Source organism: Nymphalis io, chromosome 11 (assembly GCF_905147045.1).
Source record: "Nymphalis io chromosome 11, ilAglIoxx1.1, whole genome shotgun sequence".
Classification (NCBI taxonomy): Eukaryota; Metazoa; Arthropoda; class Insecta; order Lepidoptera; family Nymphalidae; genus Nymphalis; species Nymphalis io.
Window position 1 is genome coordinate 8,121,765 of NC_065898.1, and position 19,991 is coordinate 8,141,755.

The following is a 19,991-nucleotide window of genomic DNA, read 5'->3' on the forward strand; positions in this document are numbered from 1 at the left end:
AATTGTCACCAGTCCCATAAAGATGTCACTATACTGTACCGTTCAAGATATTCATGTTCCCGTGCAACAAGTGCTTGTGCAATTTTTCCCGCGACGCGTCTTGCGAGCGCGGGTGGGGCGGGCCGCCACGCCCAGACAAACGCCCACCCGTCTTGAGTACTCCCCACGGAAAATATATCTCTTCTATCGACTACAGGTTATAATAAACTTAATTGACACTTACTTACACTTACAAAATAATATTACATTTACAAAATAATTAACTTGTTCATACCGCTTGTAACGACCAATTTACAAACACAACATTTCGATAGATTATTACTTACAGCTATCAGTAATGAAGTTTCATTAAACAGAATTTTGTTAACGCTAATTTAATGATGCATTATGCGCTAATGTGGTCAATGCTTGATGATGCAATTAATGATTCCAAATGCATGACTTACGCAATATAGTCGGTTGCCTCTTCACCTCGACTCTTCAATAAACTGAACTTATATTCATCTCGCTGAAACTTCATTTAATTAGAAGACTAGAGCTAATCTATATAGACGTCTCTCTCAGCACTGACCGCAGCCAACGCACTACGAGAGCGAGATACGAAGCACTGCTTCAGAATGAAAAACATCATTATATTTCCCTTTCAACAATGGAACTAAACAAAAATATTTGATAGCATAAAACTTGCGCGCTTCTCGCTCGCACTACTGAACAGTAGCAGTAGCCCGAGCGAGAGAAGAGCAGCGCATATTTTCCCGGCAAATGAAGCGTGGCCAGACCGCAGATTGACCGCAGAGAATGGAGGCAGCGAGTGACAGAATGGCGGCGGCTCAGTAGTAGAGAGTCGCGCGAGCGGTGAACACGCGTGCAGCCTCCGACACACGCTGCGTGACTCATTGCCTCGCGGTACGTACGCGGTAAATACCTGTGGCCGGCGCGGGACTTACGTTTGACTCTGTTTGCAAAAAATATAACGCTCGATTAGGAAACCGGCGCTGACGCAAAGCGCGGGGAAATATCTTGAATAATTAAATCCACTCATCGTCAGCTGATATTGACAGAGCGTGCGTATTCTTACGTCGAGATATTACGCGCGCTTCTTGGAACATAGTAGGTAGCTCGGGCTTAGTGATAGATAATATTTAGGATAGATCCGTGCTGAGCTTCTTGATTCGTGACTCACATAAAATGACGAAAGTTAAGTTGAAACAAACTTCAAGGTCTGCCCTGATTCCCGCTAGTATACGTAAATACTGAGTTAAGGAAAAAATATATTAATGTACGTGATTGTTTACATCGTTTCGTTGAATACTATATCGAACGCGAGTGAACTTGTTTGTTAAATTTGCTTAATTAAATATATTATATTGATAAATAGGCAACTAATATAACGTAAATTAAAGATCTCTTTATACGACAACATACGAACAATAACAATACTCATTATATTAAGCAACAAAATCCAACAGTGTACAGAAGTGACAGTTCAATAAATAATAAAGAGGAAAAAATTTTGGATCGTCGCCAAAAATTCTTTGAAGGATTTGAATGTGACAATAAATTACTCATCGGCATAAAGGTCATGCGCAGGCGCAGTGAAAGTGTACGCGTAGAATAAAATATTACAATCAAAATATCGTCACCAGAATTTAATTCAACATATTTCCTAACTACGGTGGATAAAAATCAGAGAGACAATTCGATTCCTGTAGAACTTTGCCAGTAAAAAGAGTAAAGAAGAGGGCGAGGGTGTGATGCTGCATTGAAGGATGCACTTGCCGTACGAGTCCAGGGGCCGTCGGCGCCGCGAGATGGCCGAGCTCGAGCCCTGGTGGCTCCAGTCCATCATCGACGAAACGCTCGGCGAACATCCTGACCTCGGTAAACAATTTCACATCTTATGTTCTTTTCAAACAGACAATAAAAAAGAAATTTTAATGACAGTTCTCAGTATGTTTATACTGAGAACTGTCATTAAAATTTCTTAATAATTATGTACGAGTACATATGTGCACAGATCGTTGAAGCTATATATTGACTTATCATGGTAAATAAAGAAAACAAATTGCCGCACATTACCTTTTGTTGTTTTGTTGTTGTAATTCGGTGTAGGAATTACGAAATAGTAAATCAGTGTGCTGCTACTACACTGTTTATACTAAGTGTAGATTGTTTGCTTATTTACTCTTAAACTAAAATGGTATCTTGTGTGTTTTTCTCCTATTAAGATTATGTTTTTTTAACACATTAAACAAAGTAATACTTACTTGTCTAAGTTATGTCTCATGTCTATTATAATACATAATGTACTTTGTAAATACAAAGACAAAGTTTTTGACTGTACGGTTTAAATCATTATGTACATATGTATGTGCTACTTAAATTTAATGTTTTAGTAATTATTTTATAAAATATATTTTTTTATTAAGCATCCTGCACAAACACTTATAAAAGTATCGGCTAGTTGAACTAGAACTAGCCTAGTCCTACCACAAAACATTAATGTTTTTATTAGTATTTTCCAGCAGGAGACAGACAATAACCTATGCCTTTGTCTCAGTGAATGAAAATTTACTCGTCTATTCCCGCATTATTATTATTTTTTAATGACTTGTGCTTGCAACAATTAAATTATTTTCTAATGCAACAGTTTTACTTATTATTTTGACATAATCGTTTGTTTTAATGACGCCCTCCACACGTGTTTGACCTGAATATTTATAACTTCATTAAAACTAATGACGTATACGAGATTGCTAATTCGTAAACGTAAATATTTTGTGCCTCCATACTTTTTAGCTAAAATTCATAATAATTCATAAAAATTCAATAAAAAAGGTAAACATTACAAAACTGTTAGAAAATTGTACATAATCATTTTTATTTTTTTATTTTGTAAATCGTTCTTTTTTAAGTATTTGTAAGTAAGTATTTGTAAGTAAGTATTTGTAAGTAAGTATTTGTAAGTAAGTATTTGTAAGTAAGTATTTGTAAGTAAGTATTTGTAAGTAAGTATTTGTAAGTAAGTACTTGTACTATTATGTATTTCCAGACGAGATTTTCCAGGGAAATTCTAAGTAGTATCGTGTCGAATTACGAAAAAACCCAGAATTAGGTTTTTTTATTTAAACAGAAAACTCAAATTTTTATAATTTATTGTGTGCTATAAATAGTTAATTAAATTATAAATAATCGAAAAAAAAGATTATATTATCTATTTTGAAATGTTAGATCCGTTTTCGGTCCGTTACTAATCGTTACTTCATGAGTCTATCAATTATAGTTTGTAGTTAACGTTTATTATTTTTCTAACGTGTTATTTAGTGTTTGAATTTAACTTTAATTCGATGTTTTAGATAATATTGCTTCTTACAAAAGACATCAACGCATATCTTTACATATAGTGATTTTACTTAACACAAAAATTCGTTCAAAGCTTTCTATTGTTATTAAAAATGCAGCATTTTTACTAGTTTCTAAAAATCAATTTTGAAAGATACTATTTTTGAGTGCATTTGTTTGAAACAAATTATTATAACCCCGTTGGTCTAGTGGCTAACTTATAACTACAAATCCCATGGTCCTGAGTTCCTTGGATATCAGTAGAACATTCCCCGGGTGACGTTTTCAAGGCTCTACCGCGAGTAGTGCCGGAGGTTCCTTTATTTGTATATCTATAAACAAATTAAAATTAAATTACTACATATTTCTTAATTAATATATTAGTTTTAATTCCAATTTCTCTTGAATTAAACAAGCTGCCACAATCTTCAAATCACGTGTAATCACATTAACAAAGCACATTACAATTAGCGACAATTTGTCGAGGAAAGGACGAAAGGCACTCATGATAATGAGTCCGTTCAATGAGAGCTAATGAGGTCAGGCTGTTCGAATTAGTGTCTCCATATCTACTCTAAAAAAATACAGTTCCAGTATCTAATGTATCACATTTTACAAACAATTCTTTAGTCCAAAATTGTGTAATGTTCAAGTTATATAACATAAATATATATAGCATTTATACCAACGCCTTAATTTTTAATTTTTGAAAATAATTTAATTTCCTGATTTATTATAATATAAGTGATGTACTGGAAACAAAATCTATCGTTACAATTATAGGCCTATTTTTATACTCCCATATTTGAATAAAATATTTTTAATCAACATCTTTTTCAATTGGAAACATCCGATTTATCTAAGGCTTTCGATTATGTAAAATATAAACCACTCTTGCAAAAGTTAAAACATACAACTTAACGGTAATGAGCTCTCAATTTAATTGCTTTATAACCAAATCAAAGACTTCACAACAAGACAAGTTCCTATTAATGGCATGAAATCTTCTGGATATGTACTTCTTTTCTATTTTAGATATGAATGTATATATATAAACTTTAATCGTATTCAATTAACGTTCCATAAGAGGAATATTCATTTCTGTAGGATACTCTGTTAGAAAAGGTATACAACCAACCCAAGGTATTAAAACTTCTCAACTAGTATATTTTGGGTATTTTCGTATTATTATTTTCATATGGCTCTATGATGTTACGGCATTTTACTTTGGGTTACTAATACGTATGTTGAAACTCTATTAACGAAATAGAGAAATTACAACAATATTATGTACATTTACAAGAGGCTAGAATGAATCTTAACCGATAATCGTGGATTCAAACCCGGGCAAGCACCACTGAATGCTAATGTGCTCAATTTGTTTTTATAATTCATCTCGTGCTTGGCGGTGAAGGTAAGCATCGTGAAGAAACCAGCATGTGTCTAATTTCACTGAAATTCTGCCACATGTGTATTCCACTAACTCGCATTGGAGCAGATGGTGGAATAAGCTAACAAAACATTCTCCTCAAAAAAGGAGAGGAGGCCTTAGCCTAGCAGTGGGACATTCACAAGCTGTTACTTACTTTTTACAATAATATAAAACATTTTGATAATCAATGTCAAAATATTTATATAATATACCTATATTAATAATATAAGTGTACCTACACTTACTTATTGACTATCAAAATTCTACGGTCGATTCGGAACGAAACTTAGCAAAATTGTACTTTTTTATAAAACATTTTTTCTTTACAATGTTATGTCGATTTATTTTTTTCTTCAACTTTGCAATAATTATTTTATTATACCATAAATTGGTCATCTATGCGAACTTTTTAAAAAATAAATAATATTGTGATAAAACGATAAATTCACTTATTAAATGATAATGTAATTGTTTATATTTGTATTAGTATTTGATGGTCTAGACGCTATGGGCCTATATTTTCATTTCCAAAGTGTGTTATCATCTAATGAGTCATTATAGGATCAAGTTTCCGACTCCACAAAGTCAATACATTCTTCCTGAAACAAAATTCTTGTTTCTATATTCAGATTCTGTAGGTATTTTAACTTTTTCTATAATTTAAATCTTTGTACTGAAAATACTACAACACATGAATAACATGAATAATTGCACAATGCAAGAATATATAGATTATAAATAGCATGGTGTTCGTAATCGTTGATTTCCATATGATACATACAAACTGAACTGTATGGAAAATAATGAATACTGACTTTATTTAAATTCAAAAATCTTTATTCAATGTAAAAGCGTTTCACTTACCTATTGATTGTTATAAATCTACCACTTATTGCCTGTTCTTCTCGGTAGAATGTCCATTATGAAAATAACATTCAATTAAATCCTATTATTTTATAAATACTACTCAAAAAAAGATTATTTTTAATTGTTTCCCTACCTAAATAAATGTGATAAATAACACTCTTCTGAAGTTTAGAACAGAGTACACCAGAATATGTAGTAACAAAGTCAAAAAGAAAAAGAAACGATTTATCTATGTTTCAGTGTGTAGCGACCTAAAAGACGAAACATCGAACCCTAGGGTTCCTACGCTAATTTTTAGTGACAGCCTTGCACGTTCATGCAAAACGAAATTGATTTTTTATAAGTATAAATATTTAGTACAACTATTAATGAAATCCTTACTAATATTATAAATGCGAAAGTGAGTTTTTTTGTTACGCTGCCACGTCTTAATTACTCAACCGGTCATCATGATATTTGGCATACACATTATCAGGGATACAGAAAAGGATATAGGGTACCTAACACCTCCCACTCCTTTCCACCCGAGCGAAGCCGCGGGCGGAAACTACTTCAAAATAATTTAAAAGGCAAAATTTTAATCTTCCTACAATATATCCACTCTTTCCTAACGCTATTAACTGTATTCAACTGAATATATTTTTGTCTTTATAATGATAATATATCTATATATACGGATGTTTATCTGCTTGGAGATATTTTTTGCCTTGCTATCAATTATGCATTTTTGCATTCGTGTTTTTTTTCTTGACGCCTGACAGCAGCGAGTATTAGAAAACTTAAGAGATGTAGAGGAAAGATATAATATCCGAAATGGTACAAAAAAATTAAAGAGTATGTCAGGGGATCGTTCAAGGTAACACCAATTGTAAAAAATTGAAGGAATGTCGACTGCGCTGGTACGGCCATATCTTGAGACGTAACGATGATCATCCTATCAAGAAAGCCTTAAATATCCCGGACCGACCGCGGGGAAGAGGGCGACCGCCCGCAACATGGTGGTCAAACATACAAAAAGAGGCCCAGAAAGAGAATCTGAGTACACAGACAACCCAAAACAGAGCTCTCTGGCGCAGATGTACAAGGAGATCCGACCCCAGCTGAACTGGGAAGAGGGTTTGAACTAAGAAAGAAGAAGGTACAAAAAAATTAACACGTAGATGTGAAGCAATCGATATGTGTTGCGTAATAAAAAACTGCCGTATGACAATACCCGCACAGAAGCAGTGTGGTGGAATATACTCAGCAATTAAAGCTTAATAGAAGACAAGAATGAGACGTTAACGAATTATTTTCTTTTTTAAATGTTTTGAATTAACCAACACTCTCGCCATAACTTAACCCTACAAAGCCTATTTGGGACAAAATATCTGTTAAACAAAAAACCCCAGTAACAGTATTCAGTTACATAAGCGACCTCAAAAGTGCATTGATTGAAAAATGGAATCTCATGCCTTAAATTTTTATTTTATTCTGGGCATTAAGTATGACCAGACGGATGCATAGAATTTGCTAGCAAGAACATAATTACTATAAATAAGCCAAAAAAATGTCCATTCGAAAAAAAAATATTTCCTTTTTAAAAGAACAATAGTATTGTTTTTCTGTTTAGAACTTCTTATTCTTTTATTAGAACTTCTTTGTTGAACAATGTTAGTTCAAGCTAAATATTTTAAGCAATCCCTCCATAAAGGCGAATAAAGCAGTTTTTAAAGTTATTTGTGCTGCTTATTTGAGTTGATGTAAATATATTTGATTGAGATTAGGCCAAATACAAAACCCTTTAGATCGTCCGTTTCTAAGTAATTAATTACAATAACTAATATGATCGTAGGTTTCACTGGTACGGCTTTGTGCAAGCTCGTATGCGTAGGTACCATCCACTCTTCAGATATTCTACCGCAAAACAGCAGTACTTGGTATTGTTGTATTCCGGTTTGAAGGGTGAGTGAGCCAGTGTATTTACAGCCAAAAGGTACATAATATCTTAGTTCCCAAAGTTGGTGGCGCATTGGCGATTTAAGCTATGCTTAACATTTCTTACAATGCCAATGTCTATAGGTGTTGGTATCCACTTACCATCAGGTGGACCATATGCTCGTTTGCCTACCTATACTATAAAAAAAAACCTTTAAACGTTAATTATTTATATAAAAATAACGGATGATTTTAAATATAAGTTAATTTAAAAAACGCATAAGATTTTTTTTAAATATATTTTCATGACTTTAATCATACAAATTGCTAGCTGTAGAAATTTTAATATAAGCACCCAATTTTTGTGGTACCTAAAAGGTATTTTCACTTTGTATGTTTGCAAATATTTTTAAACAAAACTATTTTATTGTCTCGGATTTGAATGCGTGTACAAAATAGAATATTCATTCGGAGTATGGAAGTGATTTTCAATTAATTTATAGAATAAAATGCATGCATCTTCGAAGTTGTTGAAATAAACCCAACTATATTGCAAATCTTGATAATATTTTCAAATTTATATTATACTTTCTAAAATACTCTTACTCTTACTTATTATCAGTAGAAATGCTATATGTGCATAATTGAAATGCAGTATATTTTGATTTTGTTTTTTTATTAAATAATAAATTGTCAATGAATTTAGGACTTATTTATTTATTCTACATGACTGTGTTGTAATTAATATTATTTTCCTTGCGAAACAAGAACACGTGATCATACTTCGTAGTTAAATCATAACAATTGATAATAATAGTTGATATTACGAAAATTTACAATTCCAGATTAAAATTATAAACAGTATGTTAACATGGATGTATGGTAAAACAGGGTAAAAATACATAAAATATGAACATTACGCAAACTTTTTTTGACATATATCGACTTACTCATATTACGGCCGAATATTGAACCGTGGCACAAATATTTAAGGTTATATATTGTTGATACAAATTAACATAATATATTATGTACCATATCTTTAAAATATAATGATAGACAATATTCATAATAAACAGTTTGATAGCCCTGTGTGATAAAAATAAAATGTGCATAGTTTAAATAGTTTTATAATACAAAAAATAAATTTAATTTTATCATAAACTTAACAAAAACATTAATTTAAAAAAAAACAAATTAGTTCATTGCCTTAATCTGTTGTTAGTGCAACTCCATTTACTTTCCTAACCAAGAAATATAATAGTTTTTGGAATTAAATTTTAATTCTTATTGCTAGTCGAATCCTGTAGTACCAATTACACTTAATATTTTACTATACCACGCTTAAAATAAAACAACCACAATCAAAACCAGCTTAGAGCCTGACAGGTATGCATATGGAGTTCCGTTTTAGAATTATAATTCCTTTGCCGGTATAGCAATCACAAAAATATTCGTATATTTTGTTTCGAAATTTAAACTAGCACATCTTTTTTTTTAGTAAAAATTAAAAAAGTGGTGTATCATTTTGCATTATTATATTATATTGCATACTTTGCGCCTATTATTTAACTGACTACTACGTTATAGTAATGTTTAGTAGTCTCTTCTGTTCTCGTAAAACCTTCATCTTTGTATACTTTCTCCTTCAAGTATAAATGGTGTATGGTATAAATGGTGGCATGGTGAAGGCGCAAATTATATTAATTATTATTTGAGCGCTTATTTTAATAAACGAATAGTAATCAAAACAATGGAGATCAATTAGCCGCTTTCCCTTAAAAATTGAAGATTCACTAGTGAAGAAGCAACTATAGCCCTTTATCAAGCGTCAACCGCAGTAACGCTTGCGGCCTATAATTTGTACATAGCCCGGGCTTCCGTAAATAGAGAAACCACAGTTAAACTATTAATGTTTTTTCATGCCCGATACCGCTATCTTGGTTTTTAAGAAATTCGACGGTACTGTGTTAAACCGCATACTAAAACGGTATTAGTTGTTACGTAAATTTATAATTGCTCATTTTTGCATCAGGAATTAATACTTTATAACTAAACATTTCCGGAGACAACATTTAAATATTTCTTCATCTTGCTGAAGACGTCCTCATGACAAATTTTGGCCACTCTGGAAGCCGACACGATTGGATGGAATTAGCCGTATATTACGTTCTTTCTGAGGCATCCAATAATAACTTCGTATTCGGGATGCTATGGAGATTCTTTTAGCGAAAAAACCTAATATATAAGTTTTTCCGTTAAAAGAAATCTCCATAGTATAGATATAGTAAGGTAGTATAGTAAGATAGTAAAGATAGGCAAATGGGTCAAGTATATGTAGATCACTAGACAAAGAAGGTCGTGGGGAGAATTATAATTAAGACAAACACACATCTCGAAAAAAAAACATTTGAAATAGTTTTATGCAATTTAGCATACTATTAATTTAAACTGCGACACGAAATTTTAAATGGTTTTATTTATATATATATATAACGTCTATGCAGGTAAAGTCGGATAGATAACATACGCTTGACATATTTTTATCATTAGTGGCATAACTGTCAATTTATAACGAATGTGACCTGACGATACGAGGTGCAATGAGCTATATAAATTAAATGGACATGATTTTCCTCGTTTAATCTAATTTTTATGGTATTTCCAATTAAATATGTTCCATGTGTATAGATAGGTACAACTAATTATTTAGATTAATTAATTATGTAAAAATAACGAATGATTTTAAATATAAGTTAATTTAAAAAACGCATAAGATTTTTTTTAAATATATTTTCATGACTTTAATCATACAAATTGCTAGCTGTAGAAATTTTTATATAAGCACCCAATTTTTGTGGTACCTAAAAGGTATTTTCACTTTGTATGTTTGCAAATATTTTTAAACAAAACTATTTTATTGTCTCGGATTTGAATGCGTGTACAAAATAGAATATTCATTCGGAGTATGGAAGTGATTTTCAATTAATTTATAGAATAAAATGCATGCATCTTCGAAGTTGTTGAAATAAACCCAACTATATTGCATATCTTGACAATATTTTCAAATTTATATTATGCTTTCTAAAATACCCTTACTCTTACTTATTATCAGTAGAAATGCTATATGTGCATAATTGAAATGCAGTATATTTTGATTTTGTTTTTTTATTAAATAATTAATTGTCAATGAATTTAGGACTTATTTATTTATTCTACATGACTGTGTTGTAATTAATATTATTTTCCTTGCGAAACAAGAACACGTGATCATACTTCGTAGTTAAATCATAACTATTGATAATAATAGTTGATATTACGAAAATTTACAATTCCAGATTAAAATTATAAACAGTATGTTAACATGGATGTATGGTAAAACAGGGTAAAAATACATAAAATATGAACATTACGCAAACTTTTTTTGACATATATCGACTTACTCATATTACGGCCGAATATTGAACCGTGGCACAAATATTTAAGGTTATATATTGTTGATACAAATTAACATAATATATTATGTACCATATCTTTAAAATATAATGATAGACAATATTCATAATAAACAGTTTGATAGCCCTGTGTGATAAAAATAAAATGTGCATAGTTTAAATAGTTTTATAATACAAAAAATAAATTTAATTTTATCATAAACTTAACAAAAACATTAATTTAAAAAAAAACAAATTAGTTCATTGCCTTAATCTGTTGTTAGTGCAACTCCATTTACTTTCCTAACCAAGAAATATAATAGTTTTTGGAATTAAATTTTAATTCTTATTGCTAGTCGAATCCTGTAGTACCAATTACACTTAATATTTTACTATACCACGCTTAAAATAAAACAACCACAATCAAAACCAGCTTAGAGCCTGACAGGTATGCATATGGAGTTCCGTTTTAGAATTATAATTCCTTTGCCGGTATAGCAATCACAAAAATATTCGTATATTTTGTTTCGAAATTTAAACTAGCACATCTTTTTTTTTAGTAAAAATTAAAAAAGTGGTGTATCATTTTGCATTATTATATTATATTGCATACTTTGCGCCTATTATTTAACTGACTACTACGTTATAGTAATGTTTAGTAGTCTCTTCTGTTCTCGTAAAACCTTCATCTTTGTATACTTTCTCCTTCAAGTATAAATGGTGTATGGTATAAATGGTGGCATGGTGAAGGCGCAAATTATATTAATTATTATTTGAGCGCTTATTTTAATAAACGAATAGTAATCAAATCAATGGAGATCAATTAGCCGCTTTCCCTTAAAAATTGAAGATTCACTAGTGAAGAAGCAACTATAGCCCTTTATCAAGCGTCAACCGCAGTAACGCTTGCGGCCTATAATTTGTACATAGCCCGGGCTTCCGTAAATAGAGAAACCACAGTTAAACTATTAATGTTTTTTCATGCCCGATACCGCTATCTTGGTTTTTAAGAAATTCGACGGTACTGTGTTAAACCGCATACTAAAACGGCTTTAGTTGTTACGTAAATTTATAATTGCTCATTTTTGAATCAGGAATTAATACTTTATAACTAAACATTTCCGGAGACAACATTTAAATATTTCTTCATCTTGCTGAAGACGTCCTCATGACAAATTTTGGCCACTCAGGAAGCCGACACGATTGGATGGAATTAGCCGTATATTACGTTCTTTCTGAGGCATCCAATAATAACTTCGTATTCGGCATGCTATGGAGATTCTTTTAGCGAAAAAACCTAATATATAAGTTTTTCCGTTAAAAGAAATCTCCATAGTATAAATATAGTAAGGTAGTATAGTAAGATAGTAAAGATAGGCAAATGGGTCAAGTATATGTAGATCACTAGACAAAGAAGGTCGTGGGGAGAATTATAATTAAGACAAACACACATCTCGAAAAAAAAAAACATTTGAAATAATTTTATGCAATTTAGCATACTATTAATTTAAACTGCGACACGAAATTTTAAATGGTTTTATTTATATATATGTATATAACGTCTATGCAGGTAAAGTCGGATAGATAACATACGCTTGACATATTTTTATCATTAGTGGCATAACTGTCAATTTATAACGAATGTGACCTGACGATACGAGGTGCAATGAGCTATATAAATTAAATGGACATGATTTTCCTCGTTTAATCTAATTTTTATGGTATTTCCAATTAAATATGTTCCATGTGTATAGATAGGTACAACTAATTATTTAGATTATTCAGTTTATTAGTAAATATGGGACTCCATTCGTTAAAAGTATAGAAATAACTCAATTAATTAGTTATTATAAAAATGGTTCAATTATTCAGTAATATTCAGTAGTAGTATATCATGTTGATGTAAAACATCGCCATTAGACACGTGTAGATGAATCTGCGAGTAATCTTAAAATGAGTAAGCAATTATAACCGATTATTATTTTTTAGATATAAGAACCAAATTAGATAGTGAATATTTCATGACAACTTATCACGAAATCATTTTACCAGTTTTAATTGACAGTTTGTAAATATCCCACTGCTAGGCTAAAGGTTTCTTTCGTACGAAAAGGTTGGACCTTATACCACGCTGCTCCTATGCGTTTGATGAGTGGATGTTTGTTTATTTTTAACCGCCTCCATTTTTACGAGGTTTTCCTAAACCGCCTAGCACGAGCTGAATTATAAATAAAAATTAGGCATATGCAAATTCAGTTATTCACCTGCAAGTTTCGGTTACGATAGCCACTGAGCCATCATATATTTTTTATATTAGAATATTAGACAGGTATCAAATTGCCAATGTTATTATCGTACATAGTTTCCTCTATTCACTTATGAGTTAAACGTAATAATTTTATGTTATTCTTCAATTTACAATATTTCTGTTAAATTACAAACACCCAAACATTTATCGTAATATTATAAAACGTTTTTACCAGAAACTTTTTATTAATACACTAGAAGTACAATAATTATGTTTATCAATTAATGGATAAATCTTTATTGTCTTTCCTCCTACTGACGATTTAATACAATTGTTTGTCATATATGTCGTATTAGTATATGGTCTTACACGTTGACGAAGGACGTTACAAACGATTAAAATAGCATATTATGTGTGGGATATTAATAAATATATGTTTAAAAAAAACAGACTTGATACAGCTTTTTTTTATTAAAGTCAAATGAAACGGTATCTGACCGTTTAATCTTTGTATCGAAATCTCAAATATTTTTATTTTGTGTAGGAATATATATTTTAATATTAATAAGTTCTTCTCTCTCGCAAGAGTTCTCAATATCAATAATAGTAATATTTTGTTCTCAGTACGGACCGGCAGTCCAGACTACATGTGTTCAATGCTGCCGCAACACTGGCGGTCGAATAAGACGTTGCCTGGGGGCTTCAAGGTAGTGGCCCTTGGTGACGTGCTAGACGGCACGCAGGTCACGGTGCGGGCGGGAAACGACGAGAACTGCTCCGCAGAACTGAGAAACAACACAGCTGTGATGAAGAACAGGGTTGCTAAGTTCAATGACCTCCGATTTGTCGGAAGGAGCGGGAGAGGTATGTTTTTTTAATACTCATTCATTCATATGTATTAAAACTTATTCTTATTTTTTTTAATATTTAGAACATTTGTTGAACTTTGTTGTACAAGTTACAAACAAATTTTACCCAAATGGAAATGACAACAATTTTATTTTATTCTGAACCAATTATTATTCATCCTTTACAATACAAGTATTTTGGTTAAGTTTACCTTTACTACTAACTGGAAGGTTAAATGATCAATAGTAAATGTAAGTCAATTAGGCAATGAAAATCGAAGTGCCATCCGATGGACGCTGGAACAGTACAAGTAGGACGCGACAATAAAATCCATAAGCCTGTTATTAGGCAGTAGCAGCAAATCATGGCGATCTAGCCGCTGACCAAAGGTTGACAGCAAAACCAGGGTACACAAATATTTCTATTTCTCTACAATTTTATTATAAATTAAGTTAAAAAAATCCTTTTTAATATTTACAAGAACTTATACAATGGCTAAATTACTGCGTGATTCCAAATAGTGCAATAGTGTATATGATATAAAATAAAAACGATCACGGTAATCAAGAAATTTTCAATCTTTTAATACTCATATTCGTATTTTTTTTATTTGCCGAGAAAAAAATATATAATCCTTGTAATCCTATTAATAATACATACAATTGGATGTAAAGACGATTTTCATTTGTTTGCTTAAAATTTTCATTTAAAATATGATTTTATTATCTGTTGTAAAGAGACACGTGACATGTTTCTGGCAACCCTAACAATGACCATCGCTAGATTAACCAATTATTATCCTCTACTGTATTAGTTAAGCTTGTCCGTAATAACGTTTCCACACTAAATTTAGAAATGTGTGTTATAATGCACTGGATACGTTTCATTATTTTTACGGGTGCAAGAACAGTTAAGAATGGTGAAAGAGATTTAATAATAAAATGTTTATAATAATCAAGTTAGCTAAGAGAAAGTTGAAACCTTAAAAAACAGTTAAGCGGTGTTGCGATTAATGCCTTATGATTAGCCTCTAAATGCGATAAAAAAATAACTATCGTGCGTTGAGAAACAAAGCGTTACATTATATTATATTCATTGTATATATGGAAGCTTGTATTTGTTACTTTCCTGGCATAACATTCAAAATGAATAATTATTTTATACACATATATTTTATATAATATTTTCCGCTTTATTACTTGTGCTAAACAATACGTATATTTATATTTAAATATCGTGAATCAATTAAAAACTAAAATAACTAAGATATGTCACGTGGGCTTTAAATATGTGGCCAATATTTTTAACTATCGGATTTTATGTAATGCGTGAAGACGAAGAGGTAGCAAATAACATAAGCAAACAAAATCATACATAAATAACTCTACATTGTGTTTTAAACATTTTAATAAACTTTATTTTAGTTATAGTAAGCGGTTAGACGGTAAATTAATTAATGAGCAGTTTTTATATTATATTTTAGATTTAAATTACCCTATTTAGCTGAATCCGTTTTTCAATAAACGATCACATCACACACATCCAAAGTATATTTATTTTAACGATTTGCTTGTTTTCGCAGAAAAAAAAATAACAATTTCACATTTACAATTCAACAATAATTATAGAAAAATTTAATATCAATATAGACTTGCGATTTAAATACAGCACATAAAGAGAGATATTCAATATAATTCGACTCTGAGCCAGCCCAGAACTTTCTCCATCACAGATCAGAACTTCGAATTTTAATTTCCAAACCGCAGGCAGTAAACGACGTTCGCGCTTTACTGTTCCATTGTATTGCGCGCACGCATCTCCGCCATTACCCACATGGGCTTGTAAGTTGTAAAATCACGGAGATTTTCTTAACGTCTTTGACTGGTCAGTACTATACATAAGGCTATATTTCATGACTGTCCTTGCACACTTGGATACATAAGACTTCATATATATCGTATTTCAGACGTGATACATACATTTATTAATATAACGTGACATTTGAAACTTGTTTTGATATTGCTATTTTCAAAACGTCATTTATTTCAAAAATTGTGACAATTTAGATAGTATTTGCTTAATCGAGATCTATTATCGATTGTATTTAAAAAAACTCGTTAGCAAATAGCCATATTTCTATATTTTGTAATACCTTTCAAACAAGTTAGAAATACATTTCATCCTATTACTAAAAGCTATATAAATTTGTTTCAATAAAATGATTACGCAATTAATTTGATTTGCATAATTATTAATATAGTTGGCTCATTATTCCCGCCTCTATAATGCTACTTTAGTATCGTCGATATATTTATAGTCGTACGACGGAAAGTTAAAAATAAGTTCATGATGTTATAATTAAAATATGTATTTTGGAATATAAAAATTTAATTAATTCGTTATATTACATCACACAACACACATTGCAAACTTAAAAAAAACTCAAATTTTTGATGCGTGTATTCTTGAAACGTAATAATTATTATGGTCAATGTCGCATATCGCTCTCTGACATTTCAGGACTATTCACTGCGGTGTTTCAAGTTTGTTTTTAATGAATAACCCTACTGATTGAATTTTTAGTATAATTCTAATGACGCGCTCTAGCAATATAGAAATATAACCATATTTTAGTAAGGCTTTACTATATATTTGAAAATGTGTGACAGTCAGGTGTATCTGATCTTAAATAAATAAATAAATTTCATTATGATATTCTCTAAAAGCTGTATCACAGACATATAAGACTTATAGGAATAATTGAAAAGTATGTCTAGCAAATAAAATACAAAAATTAACATCATTATTCTAATATCCCATTTCTTTAGGATCAACTTAGTCTCTTTTTGTCATGTAATGTTTTTCTTTTTTCCGCTTGGCTTTCCACGTTTACGCCTAACGTTTGTCTTGTAATGGTACTATGATAATTGGTTCCCTTTCAGATTGATATCGACAGATCGGGTGCTACATTTAAACTTTTTTTGTATACTAATTGCGTAATATATCCATAGATCTATTCGTTGACTCGTATATCTCAATTGTCCTAACTAAATGGTGTACCTTAGTGGCAAAATACTCCGATCCAAACATGACAAACAGGTCTAATGTTTCTTAATTTTCCCTTTACTTTAAAGGGAATTTGAATGTGACCTGTGACCTGAAGCCACTTCATTTAAGCACTAATTTTATTTGTCAATAGACATTACTGTTTCTCCGTCATCGAATAAAATACAAAATTAAAGTATTTTCATATACGTTATTGTGCAAAATCAGAATTTTTGCTTAATTTACTACAGTATCAGACAGTTAATGTCCCACTGCTGGGCTAAGGCCTCCTCTCCCTTTTGAGGAGAAGGTTTGGAGCTTATTCCACCACGCTGCTCCAATGCGGGTTGTTAGAATACACATGTGGCATAATTTCAATGAAATTAGACACATGCAGGTTTCCTCACTATGTTTTCCTTCGCCGTCAAGCACGAGATGAATTATAAACACAAATTATACTCATGAAAATTCAGTGGTGCTCGCCCACGATCATCGGTTAAGATTCACACGTTCTAACCACTAGGCCATCTCGGCTTTTTTATTTTACTAACATTATTAATATGACTGTGTCCCATAACAGGTTTTAATTAAAAATCTCATTTTGATTTGGATATCAAAGTATTTTTTGGTTGATTTTAGTGCATCATAGGATGCATTTTTTGTGAACTTTATCTGGTTGGATAGGAACGTAAGTCGACACCAGTAGTGAAGTGGCATGGTTGTGACATAACATCACAACAGCACTAATGCGACGAGATGCGATCAGACAGGCGGGCACTGGCGTGCACTAATTTTGGATATTGATATTGTTGTTATTAATATCGATCTAGAACAAAAAAATAATCGATATGTGAGGTATCTCCTAAAAAATTTATCTGTTACGAAGTAATGATTCATAACATTCGTTTATATTTGATCTGAAATGAATTCCTAAATACATACACACATTTTTTACTTGGAAAAAAACAACTGAAAATTTTATTACTATTTAATTTAATATTAATTAATTTGTTGCAATACAAAAGTTCGTTTTATTTTTTAGTAATTTTTATTTTTTTAATCACCAACAGGTTACTTAAATCGAACGTCATAATAACTTATCATCGAGACTAAACATTTCAAAAGAAATCAAAAAATGTTACGCAAATTCTGTCAAAAAAATCATTCCTCATTCTCGTCATCAAACTGAACACATAATTAGGAACGAGCGGTCGGCACGTAAACGTCGTGACCAGAGTGTGACCAAATCATTTTGTATAGCGGTCATCATCATACAACTTTGTCTTTTCTTTTTATTCGTGCACTCATAGTCAATTTGATGGCGAACAGACGGGATTAATGAACCTTGCCTAGACTATTCGTTGTATTTGTCTGCAACGTTTTATAATATCTGCTTTTTTGTCATAAAAGATTTATATGACTCTTATTGATTGATATTGTGAAAGTACATAATATTGGTATTATATGACGAATTTGAAGATGATCTGTCTGGAATCGTGTCATACTTGACTACATAAGCATTGGTAAGCGACTCATCTTCTCTCACAAATGTCATTTAGGATTTACGCTCGATCGTAAATCAAGATGGCTGCCATTCCCTCCCTACCCTCACTCTACGGCCCACCTGCGCCCGCGCACAATAATTGAATATTTCACGCAGCTCTCTCAACACCTCCAGGAGACGACCGTTCAAATACAATGTTATGTTTTATAGCTTCGCGCGTATTGTGTTAGGCCCTAAACTGTTGATGAGTGATCACGCGAAATGCATTAAGTTTAATAGCGATTTTAAATGCAATATTTCACATCGTTCACGACACGCCTTTGGAGTTTAGCGTCCAATGTTTTATGGTGATTTGTTTTCGTATTGAAATGTGCCGTCGCCTTCGACTCTAATGTTGCTTTGTGACGAGAAAGCGACACCGATATTGAGATCTCACACTGACGGAAAATATAAAATATCAAACTCAGAGCTTTATACAGGTCACAGATTGAGTTTAATCTTCCATTATTACAAACTTGTTACGTAAACCATTCTAAAATTAAGCACTTATAATCCAATATATATATATAATCATTTGTTCGCACAAGTTATAGATTTAAGTTAATCACGACAAGGCCAATTTTTGGCTTACTTTTTTAAATTTTATTTTGTTACCATGATTTTCCATAGAATATTTTTCCTCTTGAAAATGTTTTCTTTTAATAATATATCTAATTACAATACTGCTCCACACTTTTATTGATTCAAGAGCTGCTCAGCTGTTACTAAAACTGAATGTATTCAGAGAGACAATAGCGACAGCGTCTTGAATATAATGAAACAGAAAATAATGTTGCATGATGTTTTAAAAATCTATATATATTACAGTAATTTTATTTTTAAACCTATGATTTATAATAATTATGTCCTTCTTGAGCCAAGTTTGAACGTTTTTATAAAGCTCGACTATCTACAAAGTTGCGACTACTGGATCTGATGTAGAGGTTAATTAGATATATTTAATGGGTTTGCATATTTAAATGATTTTTCGAAAATAGAACAACCACTAAACTTATTTCCAGTCTTATCGATATTCCATAACAGGAGTGCCTAACGGTTGACGATGACGACATAAGGATCTTGGAAAACTCAATTTTAATGAAAATATATATGTATATTGGATTTAATTTAAGTCATTGATTATAGATGCAATAATTATATAAATAAATTAATTCAGAATATATGTCACGTATAGCAATATTATAATTACAAGTCTTAACTCGCGTCGTATATCAGGAAATAGTGTGCACATGTATCGTTATCGGTGGAAACCGCAATGAAATTTAACAAATCGATGTAGTTATCAGCTATCTA

General features: G+C 31.3%; 1 protein-coding gene across 2 annotated transcripts in view; it reads left to right on the forward strand.

The window, feature by feature from the left end:
- Positions 1–849: 849 nt before the first annotated feature.
- LOC126771940 (protein lozenge-like) overlaps positions 850–19,991 on the forward strand; it is a 45,885-nt gene continuing 26,743 nt past the window's right edge. For both annotated transcript variants that reach the window (XM_050492117.1, XM_050492118.1), the window contains exons 1-2: positions 850–1,881; positions 13,865–14,104. In XM_050492117.1, coding sequence (XP_050348074.1) covers positions 1,770–1,881; positions 13,865–14,104 — 352 coding nt within the window. In that variant the 5' untranslated portion in view covers positions 850–1,769. The remainder of the gene's footprint in view (positions 1,882–13,864; positions 14,105–19,991) is intronic.